This window comes from Lytechinus pictus, chromosome 3 (assembly GCF_037042905.1).
Source record: "Lytechinus pictus isolate F3 Inbred chromosome 3, Lp3.0, whole genome shotgun sequence".
Taxonomy (NCBI): Eukaryota; Metazoa; Echinodermata; class Echinoidea; order Temnopleuroida; family Toxopneustidae; genus Lytechinus; species Lytechinus pictus.
This window is the reverse complement of record NC_087247.1, coordinates 75,438,289-75,462,400: the sequence shown is the minus strand read 5'-3', so window position 1 is coordinate 75,462,400 and position 24,112 is coordinate 75,438,289. Positions and strand designations below refer to the sequence as shown.

The 24,112-nt window shown below is 36.3% G+C and overlaps 1 protein-coding gene across 4 annotated transcripts in view; it reads left to right on the top strand.

Annotated features, from left to right (window-relative positions):
* LOC129256690 (uncharacterized) overlaps nt 1-24,112 on the top strand; it is an 82,019-nt gene that overhangs the window by 50,037 nt on the left and 7,870 nt on the right. For 2 of the 4 annotated variants that reach the window (XM_064097733.1, XM_064097730.1), the window contains 15 exons: nt 4,339-4,604; nt 4,884-4,973; nt 5,646-5,875; nt 6,799-6,973; nt 7,306-7,369; nt 7,745-7,969; nt 9,030-9,272; nt 9,844-9,943; nt 10,389-10,545; nt 10,929-11,029; nt 11,371-11,519; nt 13,284-13,454; nt 14,193-14,288; nt 14,764-14,877; nt 15,898-16,027. In XM_064097733.1, the coding sequence (XP_063953803.1) occupies nt 4,339-4,604; nt 4,884-4,973; nt 5,646-5,875; nt 6,799-6,973; nt 7,306-7,369; nt 7,745-7,969; nt 9,030-9,272; nt 9,844-9,943; nt 10,389-10,545; nt 10,929-11,029; nt 11,371-11,519; nt 13,284-13,454; nt 14,193-14,288; nt 14,764-14,877; nt 15,898-16,027 (2,311 nt within the window). Of the gene's footprint in view, nt 1-4,338; nt 4,605-4,883; nt 4,974-5,645; nt 5,876-6,798; nt 6,974-7,305; nt 7,370-7,744; nt 7,970-9,029; nt 9,273-9,843; nt 9,944-10,388; nt 10,546-10,928; nt 11,030-11,370; nt 11,520-13,283; nt 13,455-14,192; nt 14,289-14,763; nt 14,878-15,897; nt 16,028-16,816; nt 16,999-24,112 lie in introns of those variants that run through there. The other 2 variants (XM_064097732.1, XM_064097734.1) reach the window with 2 other exon arrangements.

Here is a 24,112-nt window from a genome sequence, read left to right as displayed (position 1 = left end):
AGACCAGCAAAACTAAAAATAATAATACATTTATGGTATTTGGTTGAAAACACAATTTACATTGACTTTGTACACAAAATCACGTTTTTGAGCAATTTTTGGTCTGACATGCACTTACATAACGTTGCGTAATTTCAGAACCGCGTACCCGGGCGACGCGAAATTGGTCTCAAAAGTTGCGCAAGACTTGAAAGTAAAAAGTCAGCGAGTAGCGCGTTCAAAAAATTTTGCGCGGCGGAAATATTGCGCGACTCGTTGAGGGGGGCCTCGGAGGCCCACCCCCCCCGGCCTAGATAGGGTTAAGGAAGTGGACTTAGATTGGTCTGGAATCTGTTTTGAACTCAGAGAGGTTCAGAAATCAACAACAATGTCCTGATGATCCTAAAAATGTTGGTATTAGCATGAGAATGTAAAATATTTTCTCCTTATGGCAACATTAAGTCAAAGACGTACCATTGGTGAACTGTTAAAACTTGTATCTCAAAATTTGAAGAAAAAAAATGAGGAGAGACAGAGCTGTATTGCAATGCTGACAACCTTATCTAATCTCAAGTTGATTTTCTGCAACATTCGAGGATCAGTGATTATCCGCAAGTTGGTTGACTTGGAGTTTCTCTCAACGAATATGGTGAATTTTTAAGAGGCAGTGGGTCGTTACGTCAGCAGCAAGAGTAGCAGATCGGTGCGAGGAGAGTAAAAGGATACTAGTGGCAAGGATGTGGGGATCAGGAGTGGTGAAAGCTTGGGTAAATGATGTAGGGGGCTCAGGGACAAAACATGCTGAATGAGTACTGGTCATTGGGAGTCGAGGATTGGACAAGATGCAAGAAAGTGGATGGAGCTTTCATTGTCTGAAACAAAGTCTACAGGTGGCTCTGGGAGACTTGCCTATTGTTTTGTGTTGGGTAGGTGCCGGTCAGGATTGGAGCGGAGTTTTTTGGCAATACAGAGGTGTGAAAGTAGTGCAGGGGGAGACAGTGCTAGGGCATGGGAGAACTGAACAAAGCTTCCAAATTGCAAGTGTGCTTTTCCTGGATGGCATCAGCTAGGTCAGTTCCTGAAGATCGCTGGCGGCATAGTCTTTTCCTGGAGGGGTAGCTGATGCTCAAGGGGGTCCGAGACGATAGAGGGCAAGCTGTATTTGGTGATTAGCAAGGATATGAAGGGGATATCTGCAGCGAGTGCATTCAGGATTATCCTGTGCTCGAATCTGTCAGTAGGTACACAGTTGCCCGAGGGTCAGCAAGGTATTAAGGTCCACCTGCAGAGATAGAGGGATAATTCCCATCAGGAGGAAGACCACCTCATTTGCTGTACTTTTTGGAAGACCAAGGAGCTTCTTGAAGAGGAGGGCCAGGACCTCTAGGTGACTCTAAAAGCTGCAATTCCATAGAGCATCGTAGGGATGTAATAGGTGGACTTAGCAATAGTTGGAAACCAGAGGTTGTTCCTTGAACCCGAGCCACCTAACATGGCAAATATGGTATTGTATCACTTGGCAATGATGTTCCGTGCAGGATCTATAGCAGTAGAGGACTTGGTAACTCCAAGGTGGGGATGCTGACCAATTTCTTTAACTTCTACATCATCCAGGAACCAGATGTACTTGACGTGGCCTTGTCATTTGAAAACGAGGATTGCACTCTTTGATGGGTTGATTTTGTACTTCCATTTAGTTGCATAAGTATGGGTGAATAGGTGAGGTTCAGCATGGATTGAAGTTCTTCGGCTATGGAAGCTATGAGGGCCACATTGTAAGCGAGATCATTAACCCCTGCATACATGTTATGACAGTGGGATCCTAGATCTTCATCCCTCAGCAGCTTAATCAACCCATCGATAAAGATAATATTCTGTTCATTGAAATTCTGTGTCTATCCTCATTCTTCCATTTTCATTTTTTTTCCTTTGGTAATTTTATATAATTTGAAATGAAAATAGGACTTTTTACTACTTTTCTTAAATGAAAAAAAAAAATTATGCAACAGTTTTTATAACCATTCTTTTTAAAAACAAAATTTGTTTCAAGTATGGGACATAAGTTGGTTATGACGAATATTACATGGTTCAGGGCTAGCAAATCTTTTTTTCCAAATGTTTTTTGTAATTTATATAGTCATACATTGCCAAACCATGAACTGAACCAAAGTATGGAAAAAAATTCCAGAACTCTGCCGAACCGAACCCGAACATGCGGCCTGACTTGCAGCACTTATATGTTGGCTTCTTCTGAGTTGTATTCAGCTTGATAAGTATCTAAAGGGTCTTTGAAATGAATATACAGGACTTTGTAGCTTGGAATCCAAATTGAAGCTCATTTGGAGTGCTGGCTATGACCAGAGAGTCCTCAATCTTAGGTTTCAAGGCATTTCCAAGAGTTTTGACAGAGTAGGGGTAAGCGAGATTCCTCTGTAGCTAGAGGGATTGCTAACAGGTATGCTCCTTCCTGAATGCACAGGAATAATGGCTGCTTTTTTCAGTGAAGCTGGAAGATGTCCAAGTCTGATGGAGTTTTGGAAGAGTAGGAGATGTAGGCGACAAAGGACTGGACTTGAATGCTCAAATGCTCAGAGGTTATGTTGTCAAGGCCTTGAGCTTTTTGTAGCTTGAGTTTCCTGGTGGCTTCATCAACATCATGTGAGGTGAGAGTGAGAGTCTTTCACAGTGCCTAAAAAGTGACTGGGGAGTAGATTAGCGGGTTGCTCAGTCAAGTGTTTGGCTGGGATGATCGGAGCCACCTCTTCACAGCTGGCAGCAGTAGGATCTGGGAAAAGAGGTCTTGGAAATAAAAATATCCAGCCCTTGATAACATCCTTACCCTGGTACAGAGTCTCCTTGTATACCAGAAATGGAAGGTCCAGTGTTGGGGTTCTGCCAGCTTTGTTTGATTTTACAAGACTGTAAATCAAGAAGCTATTAATATCATTTGCTGACTCTGTCTTTCCTTGCAGCAGACAGCAGTAGGATCTGGGAAAAGAGGTCTTGGAAATAAAAATTTCCAGCCCTTGATAGCATCCTTACCCTGGTACAGAGTCTCCTTGTATACCAGAAATGAAAGGTCCAGTGTTGGGGTTCTGCCAGCTTTGTTTGATTTTACAAGACTGTAAAACAAGAAGTTATTCATATCATTGGCTGACTCTGTCTTTCTTTGCACGTTTAGTCTGATTGAGGCTTCAGATCATCTTAGGGAACTCTTCTGGTTTAGCAGCTTGCTTCCACTTCCTTTAATTGGCTCAGGAAAGGGAGTATGCAGAACTGACCTCCTGAGTCCAGTCAGGTTTGCCTTATATCCTTTCTGTATGGGGTTTATGAGGAGGTCTCAAGGAAAGCTCTAGCATCCGATCTTGAAGATAAACAAAGAGCAGATCCACAGAGGTTTTGTCCAGTAAGAGGGAGTGGAGGTTTCGGAAGCTATTGGCTGCTTCCAGTTCTTGTGGATTGGTTTAAAGTGAAGCAATTTCACTGCAGTCACTTGGCCACAAGATGTAGTACCTCTTAATTGCTGTAGGGGGGCCAAGCCTTGTCTCATGCATGTGCTAAAGAAGAAGTGTAGACTTGGATGCAGGAAGGGTTACAGTGACAAGAACAGGACGGTGATCAGAGCAGTTGAGGGGATGTTCTACAATTATGTTATGTTGAGAGTGATGTTATATAGAGCAATGTTTTCCTGGCTTTTTGCCCATAGAGAACTCCTTACTGAGCAAAAGACAGTAACTACTTGTATTTTAACTCTAAAGTGGATTATTTAAAGCTGTCCTAACATTTTTAGATTTTGAGACAAGAGGTTTTAGCAGCCAACTGATGTAATACGGTTCATGCAGGAAATTAAAACAAATATAATCCTTTTCAGATATTTAATCTCAACTGATCTTTGTATGGTCAGAAATATCATGCTAAGATAAAATGTTGGGGATTGTGGGTTATATTTTTTTAGCTCACCGGTACATGTAGCTATAGTGATATTGGAAGTAATAGTATCTTAGTTCCAAGATACAAGTCCAAAGTTAAAGAAGAGTTTAACTATTGCAAGAAGACTTAGATGTCTCTGATCCTGGAGCCTGTTTTATAGTTGAAAAAGGAAAAAATTTTCATGCTCATCATGTTGTAAAATTGCATTGACAGAAAACTGTTTATAAGTTCTAAGACATCCATGTTTTATAGGACACCTGAATTTTCAAATAAATTGTCTGATGTATGCTATGAATACTGTCTAAATTGTTTCACTAACAATCCAGATTTTTATGTCTTCTAACTTGAAAATATGCAGTTAATGTAGACTTCATTGGTTTTCATTGTCTTGGACTTTTGTAACACCCATTATATTTTTACTCTATCCAGATTGCAGATTTTTTGAGTCTAAGACGTGATATTCTCTTCCTTGAGTTTGATTCCTCCATCCGTTACACCCTTCGAGATACCCTGTTATCAACAAAGAATGTAGGTGGATACCGCAGTGTGACCATGAACATGTCATCAGCTCTCCCTGCTCTAAGCAATGTTCAGAGACCAACACTCTACAACACTTACATGTGTGTCCCAGAACCATTGCAGCCAAGAGATAGCAAGGCACAGGAGTTATTTCCTTATAGAACATTCTTAGGAAGGTATGTCACATTTCTATTTGAAACAATTTTCTGATATCTTAAGAAAATAAGAAAAGTTTTAACTTTTGTTCACAATAAACTAAAAGACTTTAGTGTTTTCTTGGATCTTGTGCAACATCCTTAATGATATTTTGTATTACTCTTACTCTTATGAAAGTGTAATTTTCTGTGGATTCAGTAACAGCTCAACATGAATTACCATTTCATTTTCTTTTGTAGACTGGTACTGAGGATTTTATAGCATTAACCCCATGTTCTTAATATTTGTTAATTTAACAGGCGAGGGCCATTTAATCTTAGATTCTGGCAATGGCAACAGATTGAAAACAACATGCAGCTATGTCTATCAGGACTCAAGGATGTAGATAGGTATGTACTATATTAGTAGAATACCAACAGCACTGAAAGGTGAATGCTCTATTAAAAAGAATTATGAAAGAGTTTTGTTTCTCAAATGCATTTGGCAAACAATTGCCATTTTGAGAATTGCAAATATGATACTTCTGTCAAGTATCTGAAATGAATTCCATCGAATTCTATGATCCAGAATCAAGAAAAGCGTAAGAATCAGATTGTGACGATTGCAATCCAATCAAATCTTTGTGAGTATATGGTATAGCACCTTTTCCTTGTTACACATTGCACATTACACATTGCTTCACAATCTACTACACTAGATATATGATTGCCACTCAACAGTCATAACATTTCCAAAGATACCAGTTGAACAATAAACAGCAACATTTTATTAAGAAACTAAATGGACCTTCACAAGCTTTTTGTCCTGAGATTGGCAGTCTTCAGGAAGGTCGGTACCTTGTTTCACAGCTTAGAATCGACAATGATGATTGAAATGTCACACTCTTTCTGTCGTGCAGCTAGGGAATGACAAGCTCATGGGGGCCAAAACGAATGACTTAGGCGTAGGAATTTGAAGCATATTTGATCATCAAGCTATACAGATAATCATATATCATGAATGAATTAAATCTCATAAAGTATCTATCATTATTATTCATTTTTTTCTTCTTTTTTTCGCAGACATGTTGCGAATGGAGAGATATTAGGTGTATCACTGCTGATGGAAGATGTTCTACTGAGCGGCCAACAGGATATTGTCATGTCACCTGATGATAGTGATGGTGAAGATATAGCAATACAATCCAGTAAGACTCCATCTAGACCAAGAAGTGCTGCTAGTACCAGATCATCATCTCATTCTAGACCAGCTAGTGCTAGAAGTGGATCTGTAATTAAGGAGTCTAAGCAAGGTGCTTTCATGAACTTTGATAGATTACCAGGGTTTTTTTTCCATACTTATTCTGTAATAAATATAAAAAAACAAGGCTATTTGATGACTGTCTAAAGGCAAGCTCATTTCATATGTCAGAACAGTAGTTTGTAAAATGTCTATTTAAAGTTCATTGACTAAATGTGGGATGATTTTGAAAGATAGGAGGAAGCAAATAATATTGTGAATTCAAAGGAATATCCTTGATGTTTACAGAAATCTTGCAGCTTACTACATTTCTATTGACCTTGTAAATATCATATCATAACCATTTGCTTTGCAACATTTATGTAAGAATGGAAATTTGCAATAAACAGTGAAAGCAATTTAAATTCCAGCATCAACAATGTACTTTCACGTCTGTAATGTTCGTTAATTATATGTATATCACTCAATTTTTTTTTTCCTTTAATTATTTTATCTGAATTTAAGTTATTTTTTGCATTTCTGTTTGTTTTTTAAATTTTTATGTCAACATGACTGTGTTGAAAAACAGTGTGTATTATCTGAACATGTTATCCTGTATAAAGATATTCTAATAAATAAATAAATTTTAGATTAACTAGATTTTGGCTCATATAAAAAGTGTCTGAAGGTATGTGTATGTGATACGCATGATGCTATTCCGGGCACTTTGCATTGCTAGGCTATGTGAAAGCTGTCTCCCATTCAAATGTACAGGATACATATCCACATAACTGAGGCAATTAGAGTTTATATTGAGCTCAAAACAAAGGACTATCAATCTTATCAATATATTAAAAAAAGACCAACCCTTATCTGTCAACTTAATCAATCAATGGAAAGATAAAAACCCTCCAATATACTGCCGAATTCATGGTATTTAAGTCTTTTGTCAATAAGGAATTGATTAAATCCCATACTATAATTTGTTTTACTCAGTTGTTTCAACTACCGGAAAAGCACTCTCCAGAACAAAGGAGCCTGTCAAGGCTTACTCCTTACTCAAAGATTTCTTGTTACTATGGAAACGCCTAGAGGTCTTCAAGGTTGAATGGGGTCAACGTAAGATTTCCATTGAAGAGGTCAATACTCCAGCCCTATATAGAAAGTTTTGGTAAGAAATTAATCTGTGTTTTTTCCCCAGTCATACAGCCAATTTTGTTGCATGTTAAATTTAATTTGTATTCCATGAAGTGTTGAGCTAAATGATTTTTTTTTACCTAGCTGTTTCCTGGATCGTTTTACTATCTCTTTGTCTTTCTTTCTATCTGTCTGTTTGTCTCACTTTCTCTGTCTCTCTTTCTCTCTTCTCATTGTCTGACTTTTCAGCCCCACACCATCTTTCTGTCTCCCCCTTTGATCTTGGTTCCATTGTTATGTATGCCATTTTCTGATTTTCTTATGATAATCTAGTAAATCATAATATATCTTTCCATGTTCATTCAGTCAAACCTACAAGATTGAGATCCTCTATCCCGTGGTGAAGAGTATAGCCAGGAGATATGGACAGGTAATTTAGATATTTTATTTCCAGTGATAGGTTTCTTACTTTGTTTTATTGATTGTGTATTTTATAAAAGGTTATCTATTGTCTATTTATTCAATGAAAAATCATAGTTTTGATTTCATATTTTTATGATTTTTTCAATGAAAAGTGTAGGTCTTTGATTTTAAGTAAAGCTTATATTGTGATTATTATGTAATGGTACATTTCCTCTTGGAACATATAATGTGAATAGCAGGTTGAAGGTCTATTACGTCTTATTCTTTGATAATAAAAACAGTGATGTTTAAATTTGATTAATTATGAATTCTAATACATCAAATTTTGTAATTCTATACATGGGGCAGATATGAGTTTACAATGATTTTCTATTTCTGACAGGGAGATCTATATGAGGGTATGGTAATGGACTCAGAGCCTATCGTTGCTCCTAAAGGAGCCTCAGAGATGGAGCTTAGGGCTAAACAACTAGTCAAGCTCCTTGATAATCTGGAACATCATATGATCCATGAGCTCCAGCGTAAGATTGCCAAGGAGCATGCCCTCGTTGTTGCCGAGAGAGCAAGGGATGAAGGTAATCTCCCAACTGACCTATGGAAGAGACCGGTGAGTGTTCATTACATGGTCTGTATTGTATTGCTCATAAAAGATCTGGGGAGGACAATACTGTGAATTCAGTACCATTGTTATTTCTTTTAGTTGTCTATGTATCATTCTACTTATCAAGCTATCATGTAAAGCAGTTTTAAGGATCAACTTCTTACATATGTATACAGGCATGCATCTCATTTACACAATTTGTGGATGAGGGTCAAAGATTGCCGGTGTGATAAACCATGTCTCCTAAAAACAGTGAAATGTTCTGGTGACTTTGTGAAGTGGCTTAATTTTTTTACATTTGATATATTTGAGATACTAGGGCCCTGATACAAAAAGCTTAGCAATGATCTTAGAACAAATTTTAATGATTGATTGCATCGATGACATTGTGCAATCCCTGAAAATCAAACATACATTCATCACTATGTTATGAGTTAAGGAGCCCTTGTCTTTCCATTCTAATGTTGATATCCTGTTTGGCATCGAGAGTAAGAGCTATATATATATATATATATATATATATATCTTAAACATCTTTAAGATTCACGTATTGGCTTCTGTAAGGTAACAAAATAATGCTGAAGATAATGCTTTCATTGCCAATAAAGTTTTTTATTGTTTACTCGAATTTTTGACGGTCCTCCGTCTTCTTCAGGAGTTTAACAATGTGTGGTATCAATCAGAGAGCGCATCCTCAGACAGATATTGCTATGATGCCTGGCTGAGGATGCGCGCACTTCACAGAAACAAATATAGTAACGCTTGTTTGTAATAATCAAATTGTTACGTAACAGTAAAGAAAAAAATGAAGAAAGAAAATATTGCGCAATAACATTACTCGTTACGTAACAATAAGAAAATTAAGCGATGAGATGATAGAACGAAGATCAAATTGGTTAGGAGAAAATGATTTTCCCCCGAAAAGTATTAAGTACGAATAGGTATTTTTGAGTAATAAGATAAATAAGATAAATTCCTGTGTGATACGATACCAAACATCATAAAATTTTTTTTTTTAATATATATATATATATATATATATTTTAAAATTGATTTTGATCGACAGATGATTAATGAACGTCTGATGATCCCCAAGCCTCATGTTGCTGATGACTTCTCACGTACACTTCATAATATGGCTCAAAGAGATGGTGACAAAGTATTCTTTACATCAGATCAGTTAAACAGTGCTCTCACTGGGTTAGCTAATGCTGTCATGGCAAGAGAAAAAGGCAACTATGAGAATTATTCAATGTACTATGAGAATCTACTAAGACAACACCATCAGTTGCTTTATCAGCGAGAACAGGTATAGTATTTCTTTTGTGTGTTGGCTTTCTTATTAACATGCAGTTGTCACCAGTTTTCACCATATGATATGCATATATCCCATAGAGCACCATATTATCTGGCATGTAATGAAGCTATATCCACATACCATCCATATGATGTACCCCTATCACTCTATAGAAATCAACAATAGTTCAATCACAGCAATTTTACAAATCAATTTGCCATATATCTGACCAATGGTATATGTCACTATGCTCCTCATTTGGGTTGCTCCTTATTTAAAGTTATCTCAAGTGAGAAACCATATCGCATGTTTACGATTGGCTGAAATAACTTTTCTTTTTCATTTTTATCATAAACTCTAAAACTATGTCTTAAATGGTATTTGATAATGTATTTTCATTTCATCTGATGGGTTTGTGCATAGTTTCCTATTCAAAGTGATCACCATTGAGGGTTTGCTCGAAAGTAAAGAAATTTAATTTTCTATATCTTTGTCAATTTTCTAATTTGTATGACCAAAAGAATAATGATAATGAACCATACTTGAATCATATACATGTATATGATGTTTTTTATATTAACAGGAGATTAAACATCTTCAGCAGGCCTATGATGATATTCAGACAGCGGCCGTGGTTGATATTCAATGTCAATTAGCAGATAGGAGTCATGACCTATTATTAGGTAAAACTCTTCTATCTTCTGTCATTTATTCTTTTCTCATTAATATTAATTCAACAATCGAATCAGTGTTTTTATTTCATTAAATAAGTAAAATTGGAATCTAACTGCTTCTATGTTCCTATTTCTCTATAGCCATGTTACTATAGATGTGATAATGTATATTGTGTATTATTTGCGTATTATGCTCTATCTACTTATGTTACTTATGTTATGCCAACAAAACAATTTTCCTTTTTTATATGTACCAATACATTTATATGATTATGAATCTGAATTAAGGGTCGAATGTTCAAAAAAAGGTTGATTATTTAATGGAATTGCTCAGATGTAATATTGCCATGATTTGCTTTTAAATATATATATGAACTTGATAGTATGCTTGATGTTTATTATGGAATTTTATGTTTATATTTTGTTTCCCAATAATTGATTGCTGATTAATCAGAGATCACAGCATTACGATCTAAGCTAGCAGAGATGAATGAAGAAGCTATGACCAAGGAAGAAGACATTAGAAATAAAGTCAAAGCTGAATATGATGCTCTAGTTCAGAATCTGTTCTATAGTGCATTTGCACTCAAACAACAATTTGATGAATTTGGGTGAGTACAGTTATCATGTTTAATGTCGGCACTATTAATGTTATGTTTACCACTTCTACTTCACTATCAACATACTTTGTTTTATTTTTAATTTGTGTCATCAATTTTGTTTCCCATACCTCATAGTACTTCTGTCAATTCTTACTTGTGGTATGGATACATATTTATAAATTTTTACTTGTTTATTGAACTGTTTTCCTATAAACTCCATAGTACTACGTCTTGATTGGTAGGGGTACATTATCAATTATGAAATTAAGATGCTTTATGTTTTGATAACTCTGTATTTACAAAACATCAGCTCAATTCAGTGCTTTGAATATAATTAATCTGAATACATTACATTTCCAATGTATCTTGTGTTAAATGTTTTCTTGATCCAGGTTGCGTCTTCACAAAGAGGCTTCAGACATCGTAAGCCAGGTGCGACAGGAAGCTGTCATGGCCATGTCAAAGTTCAAAAAGAAAACAGCTGGATCTGGATGTATGTAATATTAAGAATTTGTAAAGCTGATTGAATGAAGAATAAAATGACCTCAAACTGATAAGAAAAAGAACATTCATTCTTTATCAATCTTAAAAATTAAGCTCTTTTCCAAACTTGAGTAAAAATTTAGAAGAAAATGGATTGGAACAAATGTCTATATTTTTTTCAAGCTTATTTTTCAGATTGAACATGTGATCCAATTCTTGAGGCACAATTATGTCTTTACCTGAATGTTTATATTCTTCAGATTGTCTTGTACTTAAAGATAAGCTTCATTCAAATTGAAACGAATGAAATTTAATAATTGTAAAATTCATTATTTGGAACTGTTCCCACAGCTGATGAAGGACTGCAGTTAAATCTAAAACGAGCTACAGAGCTTCATGAAGTGAGAAAAGAGAACAATGCTTTAACTAGAAGACTTGTGAAGATGAAGAGCTTCAATGGATGGAAAACAACTAAACTTAGAGAGCATTATAATGCATTGGTTAGTTAGATTTAATATTTCCTTATTCTTAGTGGTTTTAGACAACATAATTTATTTAATTCCTTTGATGGTTCATCTGAAAGTTGATGTGATAATAGTTAAAAGAATGAGAAAATTTGATCAAGGTAAAGAGTGTTCAAAAGTATACTTTTGAGTGCATTCATTTTGTTTCAAGATTCATTGAGTAATAGTTACTAGTTATGTCCAGCCCAGTTTAGTATTGAGCAACTAATATAAAAATCATCATGTTCTAAAGAGAGACATAAGATTTAAAAAAAAAGTTAATGGAAAAAAAGGAAATCGACATTATGCACATGAGAGAAGGCAAGGTGTTTTTGTCTCGCCTGCATAGCAGAGTGAGACTATAGGCGCCGCTTTTCCGACGGCGGCGGCGGCGTCAACACCAAATCTTAACCTGAGGTTAAGTTTTTGAAATGACAGCATAACTTGAAAAGTATATGGACCTAGTTCATGAAACTTGACCATAAGGTTAATCAAGTATTACTGAACATCCTGCCCGAGTTTCATGTCACATGACCAAGGTCAAAGGTCATTTAGGGTCAATGAACTTAGACCATGTTGGGGGAATCAACATCAAAATCTTAACCTAAGGTTAAGTTTTTGAAATGTCATCATAACTTAGAAAATATATGGACCTAGTTCATGAAACTTATACATAAGGTTAATCAAGTATCACTGAACATCCTGCATGGGTTTCACATCACATGACCAAGGTCAAAGGTCATTTAGGGTCAATGAACTTTGGCCGAATTGGGGGTATCTGTTGAATTACCATCATAACTTTGAAAGTTTATGGATCTGATTCATGAAACTTGGACATAATAGTAATCAAGTATTACTGAACATCCTGTGCAAGTTTCAGGTCACATGATCAAGGTCAAAGGTCATTTAGGGTCAATGAACTTTGGCCAAATTGGGGTATTTGTTGAATTAGCATCATAACTTTGAAAGTGTGTCGGTCTAGTTCATAAAACTGGGACATAAGAGTAATCAAGTATCACTGAACATCCTGTGCGCATTTTAGGTCACATGACCAAGGTCAAAGGTCAATGAACTTTGGCCATAATGGGGGTATCTGTTGAATTACCATCATAACTTTGAAAGTTTATGGATCTGACTCGTGAAACTTGGACATAAGAGTAATCAAGTATCACTGAACATTCTGTGCGAGTTTCAGGTCACATGATCAAGGTCAAAGGTCATGTAAGGTCAATGAACTTTGGCCACGTTAGGGGTATTTGTTGAATTACCATCATATCTCTGTAAGTGTATTGGTCTAGTTCATAAAACGTGGAAATAAGAGTAACCAAGTATCACTGAACATCTTGTGCAAGTTATAGTAGTTTTCAAAATCAGCATTGCTGCTATGTTGAATCGCGTGATGCAGGTACATGTAAGTCCGCCAGAGGCATTCCACTTGTTTTTTTCAGGCGTTTATTTTGATATATATTGTTGAATTGGTTGGAAACTCTTTTTCTATAATAATTAGACATTTGGAATGTGAAGTAGTGGTACCAAAGTCATAACCCCTATCACATCAAAGAGTTTAAATCAAACACCGAGGCTCATTCTGCCATCTTTGTTTACTTTTCTTAATTTTTTTTTTTTTTTCTGTCATTTTTTACTCTAATCGTATAGTAATTACTTGTAAATATTTTTATTTTTCATGATTTTTTTTCAATAAAAACAAACTTCTTAAAAGCAAACAGGCATAACCCTTCTGTCTATGTGATATTGCCATAGGTTGGTCAGTTACAGCACGACCTAGACCGAAGTAAGCGGGACTACTTGGAAATCAAAATGGGTGCAAATGAGGAAGTCATTCTCCTACGTCAACAAGTGATGGCGCTACGTAAGGCTTTGTCAACATCTGAGAAGGAACGGGAGGCAACCAAGAAAGTTCTTGACAAAGAAGTAAGTTTTCTAAGAATTATTTGCCCTATCTTGTCACTAGTAATCTATTATCATCCAAATTTGAAGTACAAGCGTTTATTTAACATTGAAAAATGATAGGAATTTCAAAATATAGATGAAAATATTCAATATATTTTTTAATCAGGGTCCTGTGAAATGAATGATCCATTCATTAACAAACATAAATGTAAGTCTGTTGCATACTATATATGAAAAGTTACAATCAGTTGTAGCTAATAAGAGTGTTTGCCAATGTTTTAGGCAAAGATCATATGATATTAACAGAACTGCCAAGTAGTACTGATTTTCAGTATTTAGTACTGAAAAATGAGAAGAATACTGATAGTTTCATGTAAAATACTGATTTCTAAAGTTTCAGCTTTATGTGTTGTCCTATGGTATTTTTTTTTAAATACAATACTGAAATGTTCTTTTTCTGGTTGGCAGCTCTGTATTAAATCTACCATCTATATAACTGATCAAATTAGAGATTTACCCAAAAGAAACACACATGACCTTCTCATATTCTCAACCCATAATATCATTATAGTGAGTGAAACAATGCCAAAAGTACTATAGGTCTTGCCCAAATGTAATTCATTAAAATGTTTGTGATATGAGCAAAAGTTTTATTGATTCTTCAATGCACTTCTTCAGAAAAATCAAGAACATTTTTATTGCCTCTAGATGTGACATTTCATTCATTTGATTTCTTTGTACTTGTCTTTTTTATCATAGATGCGGATCAAAGAAGAGCGTAAACATCGTGAGGAGCAGGAAGCAAGAAACCAGCGACAGATGGAGCTTGCTAGGGCTGCAACATTAGATCGTCTGGTAAACAAAAAATTCTTTTTCATCAGATTCTATTCATTTTGTTATTTCTTCCAGGCTTTTAGTGATGAAAAATGTAATAAATATACATATACAGGGAGCATTTATTGCAAACATTTGCAGACCACAACACATGAATTGTATATTGATAGAATAAAAATATCAAAGTATGCAGATTATTTGCATTTTTATGCATACAATATTAAACAATAACATTGCACTGAATAATGAAACTAATATATTGTAATAGAGCACAATTTTATTGATACTCTGTAATGATTTGATGTTTTTACTAGAGAATGGTTGCTTATAATACAGATGATATTGATATATGGAAAGGTTATATCAATCAAGTTGAATTGAAAGGATTTATAATCCAGTCATCCATTCATGCATTGAATTTAATATTTTTTTTGGTATCATTTCACTTGTTGAGAATCATCATGATATTCATTTATGATTTGTTTTGTTTATTCAGATGGAAGAAATAGAAGAGAAGGCAGCAAAGCTTGAAATAATGGAAGAGGACTTAGATAAGACAAGTCGTCTTTATCACACAACCCAAGAAAAAACTCGCAAAGAAGTCACACAGGTATGACAAAAAAAACACATTTCATTTTCTGACCAGTACTTTATACTTTTTCTTGATTTTTTTTTTCTTATTGAAATTATATTCCTTATGTTTATTTCCTAATCTTTTCCTCTTTTAATGTATCGTAGGTATGATCCCTGACACCTATCCTTTGTCAAGGATTGATACAGATTTGCTAGGTCTCCTCTGTAGCTATTTTGCATGTGCTGTCATTGTGAACAAATATAAAGAATTCTTGACAAGGAAAGAAGTTTTTTGTTTTTATTCAATTAAAAATGGTGTATTAAGACGTAAGAGAAAGATGTGATGCAGCCAAAAGCTGAATATAAGTGTACAATTAAAAATGGATATAAACAGGTAATGAGATGATAAAGATGCACAAGTGCAAATAATTGCTACTAGTGATACATGGAAATAAAGTAATGAAAATCAAATGCTGCAAAAAAAAAATTCAAATCATATGTTGCATGAAATATTGCAGCTTAGAAATTAGCAGATAAGAGTCTTACAAAGTCCTGAAAACTAGCAAAGTAGTTTTGCAATGATCTTTAATAGCAAAGGTGTTCTTGATAAAGATCAAAATTCCATAGTAACTGAGTGATCTGGAAGTGGCAATCTTGATAGGTGTATTATATTTCTAAACAATGGAGTATATGGTGTATATTGGGTCTGAATGAATTTACCCCCCCAAAAAAAAAAAAAAAAAAAAGGGGGGGTTATAAATAGTGTACAATTTTAAGGACTATGTAAGTTCAAATTATTGTAACTTAGCATTGATGCTTTAAGAATTCAGACCTTTAAAACACACTAAATATCCTGGATAAAATCTCTGTCCATTTGGACATTGTTCCTTTCACATGGCTCCATTTATGGTTTAATAGGTAAGCACAGGTTAAAATCACTCAAGTATAGGAAACAATTCCCTATATAAATAAAATATGATACCAGTGTCATATTTCTAATATATGCATCGTGTGAATCTGTTCTAATTGAATTTTACTAATCCTATGTATGCTGCAGGTGAAATCTCGATTACATCATGAGCGTAATATGAAACTAGATGCTTTCAATAGAGTTGATGAACTACAGACTCAAGTTTATGACTATGAGTATGCTGTATCAAGTATGTCACGCCCTTTCACATCAATGAGTAAGTCTTTGGTTTATCTTCTTCAATATCCTTTAGTTTAACTCAATAGTTTTCAATAAATCTTGCACATATTTTTTAGTTTCAAAACCCAAACATTCATCAAAGTAAAATCCAATGATTATTTAATTTATATTGCTATTTTCCTTGCACACACTGAATAGGAGTAGAAAATACCAAGATTACCGTAGCTGCTTTAAAGAACAATTGTTTTCTTATTCTTTGCTTTGTGATACTTTTTCGCTCCTGGATGAGAGTGATTTTTCAATACCTGATTCTGATTGATTCAACTGAGTCCCGTTTATTTTCTTTTTCTTTTGGTGATTGGGTTTCCAATGAATGATGTTTACTTTTTGTTTTGTTTTGTGTTTAAATTAATCATTCTTATTCATTAATGTGTTGGTTTTTTTGTATGTTTATTACCTACCCATGTTTATAGCAAATATTGAGTTATTGACAAAAATACTTGCATGTAAAGTAGGCTAGCATATTAAATTGTATACCCTTTCATTCACTTTGAGTGTGCCTATATTCAAACCAACATTTATAAAATTCATAAATATATTATTTTGAAAATCATTGAAAAATAAATTTATACATATTCCATGCTTTAAAGTTTATCCCATTCTATATGTAAAAAAAAACATATATATATATATATATGTATATATAAATATATATATATATATATAGCTAGCTATCATATCCCATTTGAGTGAAACAATGGTTTCCATTGCATGTGTATTCCTTCTCTTTCATTTGGGTCTATACTGCATGATATCTGTCATTCAGGTTTTTTCACATCAACAAATCGTTTACCACGTAAGTATTGTGTCCTTCTTAATGCAGAGATCTGGCTTGAGCTTCACCCATTCATTAATATCTCACATTCATTGAGCGCACTGCCAACATCTGCTGCACATAAAATCTTTCATTTAGAGTAGCTTGTGTAATTGTGTGGTTGCTACTAAGGGTCAAAAGATTAGACCTGCTTGGCTCAATAAATAACACAAATGTGTTCTTATTTGTTCATGTAAAATGCATAACATTATCATTCAAAGATCAAAGTAGGAGTTAATGTACACATAGGTGGCATCATGATATTTTGATTGGGGAGGTAGGTGATGATTGAAAGGGTATATCATATTGTTTCTTACTTGAATTACAGGGGTATTATAGTGTTATATGATGGTCGTAGACCAGACCTCTCCTTTTTATACTCTTCTGTTATTCTTGTTTTCCTCCTCTCTGTCCCAATTTTTCACTACTTGAAAATCATATGGTGACAGCCCCTTCCCCCCATTTTTAGTGACATCCTTTGTTTTTATTTAGAAATGTTGAACCAGAATATAATTCTCTGTATGTTAGAGAAGGGCATTGTATCATTAATGATATTTGTATGATTCAGATAAGAATATCTATTTCTGTTGCAAGATTTGCAAACTAAATCAGATTAGATATAGATGTATTACATTTTACAGGAATAATGACAAATATTGTTGGCAATAATCATCAAATTAACTGCAGTTTTATCTTATTTCTTATGAAATATTTGAAATAATGTTTCAAATAATTTCAAATCTATTGATCATAATTCTTCATTCTGGTTTTATTGTCTCACCTGCATAGCAGAGTGAGACCAGGGGGGACTAGAGGTGCTGCTTTTCCGGCGGCGGCGACGTCAACATTAAATTTTAATCAAAGGTTAAGTTTTTGAAATGACAACATAACTTAGAAAGTATATGGACCTAGTTCGTGAAACTCAGACTTAAGGTTAGTCAAGTATTACTGAACATCCTGCCTGAGCTTCAGGTCACATAACCAAGGTCAAAGAACTTTCGCCATGTTAGGGGTATTTGTTGAATTACCATCATAACTTTGAAAGTTTATGGATCTGAGTAGTTATAGGTGAGACCTCATCCTATTTGACCTTTGACCCATGACCTTTGACCGCATGACCCGGTCAGCCTTTGACCTTTGGCCGGTCACCCATGCCCTTTGACCCATGCCCTATGACCTTTGACCCATGCCCTTTGACTACATGACCTCATACCAACTTGACCTTTAGCCTGGTCAGCCATGACCTTTAGTCCGGTCAGCCTTTGACCTTTAGTCCAGTCAGCCATGACCTTTAGTCCGGTCAGCCTTTGACCTTTAGCCCGGGCATCCTTTGACCACACGACCCCATGTCACCATGAAATGGTATTACGACGCAGTTATGCAACCACCGTGATGCCATAGAATTACCCTTATCGCACCGTCGGTATTGCACCACCGTTGCGTCATCGCCGCGTATAGGTGATTTTTCGGTCGACCTTATCACACGATGCAGCGACGTTGCACGGGTATTTTTAGCATATGATACGATGCACAAAAAGACATTTATACATGCAGTTTCTTATTTAAAAAAGCGATCATTCTCCGCCTACCGGCGGATGTCAAGCGCCTCGCATGATGTCACCAGCTACGCAAGCACCGCGATGTCATATCCCAGGGAATTACCCTTTACCCGGTATGCAACCACCGTGATGTCATCCCAGGGAATTACCCTTAATGCACCATCGGTATTGCACCACCGTTGCGTCATTGCCGCGTATGGATGACTTCCGGTCGACCATATCACACGATGCAGCGACGTTGCACGGGTATTTTTAGCATATGATACGATGCACACACAAAAAAACATTTATACATGCAGTTTCTTATTTGAAAAGCGATCTTTCTCCGCCTACCGGCGGATATGTCAAGTGCCGCGCATGACGTCACCATGAAATGGTGTTAGCGACGCAACCACCGTGATGTCATCCCAGGGAATTACCCTTTACCCGGTATTGCACCACCGTGGCGCAATCGTCACGTATAGGATACGATGCACAAAATAGACGTATGATTTCTATACAGTTAAAAAGTGAAAAGTTATCTTTCTCCGCCTACCAGCAGATATGTCAAGTGCCTCGCGGTTCACGAATCGATCGCCCCATGCACGGCCAACGCGCGTCATTGAACTTGGGAGATCATATTCAAGGTGAAAGCCGGCTCTCTCTGCCTCTTATTACAACAATTATTGGTAATCCAACATGTGATTATAATAGTGACATCTCAAGCTCTACTCATTCCAGACTTTTACACATCAAAACTCTCTGACTTTTTCATACTGTTTTGTTCATACTTTTCATTTAACTCACATGACCTGCCCGGCTCTCTGACTTGAAACCGGTAGATGCCTCCTTTAAATCAACTTCATTCATCCGCATTACATATGGTGATAACATGAAACACTATACAGTCAAGGATGATTCTTTATTATTCTCATCATTTATTCTATTCCATTTCAATGTAGATAGGTTCAGATATTGTATAAACAGCAGATTTTGATACAAAGGTAAAATAATGTAAGTTATGTTATCAAATTATGTTGTAATAACAAACTAATTGTTAACTGTTCATTGTTAATATGAAAGTGAAGTTCTCGTTTTTCTATTTCTTCGCTTAACTTAATGGATTGTAACACATGTCTATGGATGGCATTCAGAAAATATGAACACAATGAACTTCAAACTGTCATTTATGTTGACGGCGTTTTCTTGGATTATTATTATTTGACAAGCTGATATTTGTGCCTTTAGTTGTAGACTCCATCTTCACCCTCCGTTTCTTCTCCACCATCATCATTATCGTCATCGTCACCTTGATACTGGAATAAGCCATCGAATCGTGAACCATGCCTGGCTAACACTCTCTGTACGGCTTTCCGGAATTCCATGCCATTCTCTAATCTTTCCGTGAGATCGGACACGATTTCACGATTGATGTCAGCGTCTTCGAGGTACACGTTCTGCTGCAAGAACTGAGAGTAAAGATCGAAAAAGATGCGTTTGACTGCCCAGAGTAGTTTCACGTGAGCCTTTGCTTTAGCGTCTTCTTCTTCCATTCCTTCTGAGATGTATTTCTGATATTTTTCGTCTCTCAAGTCCTCGGTGGCTATCATGGCTTGGTCTAACCATCCTCGATAAGCGAGGTTGTCTTCAGTTTCTTCCATGTTTGCTGTCATTGACGATTCGTGTCCATCGCTTTCTGATACGCTCGTTTCGGAATCATCGTTGGATTCTTCAACTCTTTGCATTTGAGAGGATGGGTCGGAGTCTTCATCTTCACTCGTTTCTTCTTCAGTATCATGCTCGTTTTGTTCATGCCTCTGCATATCATACTTCCTACTAAAGGTTTTATCGCATCGTGAACAAGCGTAACGGTTGGACATATCCAACGTATTCATGTTGACTCGATGATTATTTGCTGGGAAATGAAGAAAATTAACGTTCTACCTTGTAATAATACGTAATCATGAAACGCGCGCGAAGGTACTTCGATTCTTACGGATTATTACTGATTTTTACGGATTTTTACGGATTCTTACGGATTTTTGCGGATTCTTACGGATTATAGCTTACGGATTTTTACGGATTTTTTACGGATTCTTACGGATTCTTACGGATTTTTACGGATTCTTACGGATTCTACGGATTAATTAATGCTTTCATAAAATCTTTCATACATGTATAATCTCAAGGAAAATATGTTCATCCACATTGGAATGACCCATGCAGCATGGGAATCCTCAAGAATCCGTAAGAATCCGTAAGCATGATACTGAAGAAGAAACGAGTGAAGATGAAGACTCCGACCCATCCTCTCAAATGCAAAGAGTTGAAGAATCCAACGATGGTTCCGAAATGAGCGTATCAGAAAGCGATGGACACGAATCGTCAATGACAGCAAACATGGAAGAAACTGAAGACAACCTCGCTTATCGAGGATGGTTAGACCAAGCCATGATAGCCACCGAGGACTTGAGAGACGAAAAATATCAGAAATACATCTCAGAAGGAATGGAAGAAGAAGACGCTAAAACAAAGGCTCACGTGAAACTACTCTGGGCAGTCAAACGCATCTTTTTCGATCTTTACTCTCAGTTCTTGCAGCAGAACGTGTACCTCGAAGACGCTGACATCAATCGTGAAATCGTGTCCGATCTCACGGAAAGATTAGAGAATGGCATGGAATTCCGGAAAGCCGTACAGAGAGTGTTAGCCAGGCATGGTTCACGATTCGATGGCTTATTCCAGTATCAAGGTGACGATGACGATAATGATGATGGTGGAGAAGAAACGGAGGGTGAAGATGGAGTCTACAACTAAAGGCACAAACATCAGCTTGTCAAATAATAATAATCCAAGAAAACGCCGTCAACATAAATGACAGTTTGAAGTTCATTGTGTTCATATTTTCTGAATGCCATCCATAGACATGTGTTACAATCCATTAAGTTAAGCGAAGAAATAGAAAAACGAGAACTTCACTTTCATATTAACAATGAACAGTTAACAATTAGTTTATCATTACAATATAATTTGATAACATAACTTACATTATTTTACCTTTGTATCAAAATCTGCTGTTGATACAATATCTGAACCTATCTACATTGAAATGGAATAAAATAAATGATGAGAATAATAAAGAATCATCCTTGACTGTATAGTGTTTCATGTTATCACCATATGTAATGCGGATGAATGAAGTTGATTTAAAGGAGGCATCTACCGGTTTCAATATAGTATACTTTTTGCGAGTCAGAGAGCCGGGCAGGTCATGTGAGTTAAATGAAAAGTATGAACAAAACAGTATGAAAAAGTCAGAGAGTTTTGATGTGTAAAAGTCTGGAATGAGTAGAGCTTGAGATGTCACTATTATAATCACATGTTGGATTACCAATAATTGTATAATTTCACCTTGAATATGATCTCCCAAGTTCAATGACGCGCGTTGGCCGTGCATGGGGCGATCGATTCGTGAACCGCGAGGCACTTGACATATCTGCTGGTAGGCGGAGAAAGATAACTTTTCACTTTTTAACTGTATAGAAATCATACGTCTATTTTGTGCATCGTATCCTATACGTGACGATTGCGCCACGGTGGTGCAATACCGGGTAAAGGGTAATTCCCTGGGATGACATCACGGTGGTTGCGTCGCTAACACCATTTTATGGTGACGTCATGCGCGGCACTTGACATATCCGCCGGTAGGCGGAGAAAGATCGCTTTTCAAATAAGAAACTGCATGTATAAATGTTTTTTTTTGTGTGCATCGTATCATATGCTAAAAATACCCGTGCAACGTCGCTGCATCGTGTGATATGGTCGACCGGAAGTCATCCATATGCGGCAATGACGCAACGGTGGTGCAATACCGATGGTGCATTAAGGGTAATTCCCTGGGATGACATCACGGTGGTTGCATACCGGGTAAAGGGTAATTCCCTGGGATATGACATCACGGTGCTTGCGTAGCTGGTGACATCATGCGAGGCGCTTGACATCCGCCGGTAGGCGGAGAATGATCGCTTTTTTAAATAAGAAACTGCATGTATAAATGTCTTTTTGTGCATCGTATCATATGCTAAAAATACCCGTGCAACGTCGCTGCAATCGTGTGATAAGGTCGACCGAAAATCACCTATACGCGGCGATGACGCAACGGTGGTGCAATACCGACGGTGCGATAAGGGTAATTCTATGGCATCACGGTGGTTGCATAACTGCGTCGTAATACCATTTCATGGTGACATGGGGTCGTGTGGTCAAAGGATGCCCGGGCTAAAGGTCAAAGGTTGACTGGACCAAAGGTCATGGGTCAAATGTCATGGCTGACTGGACTAAAGGTCAAAGGCTGACCGGACTAAAGGTCATGGCTGACCAGGCTAAAGGTCAAAGGTCAAGTTGGTATGAGGTCATGTGGTCAAAGGGCATGGGTGACCGGTCAAAGGCTGACCGGGCTAAAGGTCAAAAGCTGACCGGGTCATGCGGTCAAAGGTCATGGGTCAAAGGTCAAAGGCTGACCGGGTCATGCGGTCAAAGGTCATGGGTCAAAGGTCAAATAGGATGAGGTCTCACCTATAACTACTGATCTGATTCATAAAATTTGGACATGAAATAATCAACAATCACGGAACAACCTGTGCGAGTTTCAGGTCACATGACTAAGGTCAAAGGTAATTTAAGGCCAATGAACTTTGGCCATGTTGGGGGTGGGGGAAATTGTTGAATAACCATCATAACTCTGAACGTGTACGGATCTAGTTCATAAAACTTGGACATAAGAGTAATCATGTATCACTGACCATCTCATGCGAAATTCAGGTCACATGACCAAAGTCAAAGTCATTTAAGGTCAATGAACTTTGGCCATTTTGGATGATTTTATTATATTGCTGTCATAACTTTCAATGTTTATAGATATACTTTATAAAATGTGGATATAGGGGTAATCAAGTATCACTGACAAGTCTTACATGTAGGTCGCATGATCAAGGTCAAATGTCAATTATCGTCAATGAACATAGTATTGTATCATTATATGAATTGTGTTTTTTGTGAATAATTATGTTATAGTAGTTTTCAAAGTCAGTACTGCTGCTATATTGAATCGTGTGATGCAGTTGAGACCGCCAGAGGCATTCCACTTGTTGAAGAATCAAATTAATGTTTTTTGTAATCTACTTTCTCTTTTTATATTTTATTATGTTAGTCTATAAAGATTCCATTCAAGGCACTCCAGTACAGATCGTTAAAGGTAGAATGGTTTGAAAGTCTTGTAGTGGATGGAATGAATTCACTGTAATTGATTCAAAAGATGTACAGTATTGGAATTATAGTGGTCATGAAATTTATTCCCCCCACCCCCTTTCCCTCCCACTTGTAAACTTGTGTTTTTCTTTTTGTTGGTTAATTACAAAGGGAAAGAAATTTCGATTTGTTGTGCAATGTGTCATTTACTCTTGAACCTACTTGAAGAAAAAGAATTTGCTTTGGAGATTGCAGCTTCTGTTCATTACAAGGATTTGATTCCATTGGTGTACTTTGAATGCAAAATAAGTGAAATTGGGGATTTATTGTTTCAAAAGAATTTCTTGATTTGCCTATAAATTATTGTTTCATTTCAAATTATGCTGTGTATTTTGGTATTTCACCATTTGGTCTTTTAATTGCTATCATCATAAGTTCAAACACCTATATTCAGTCATCTTGA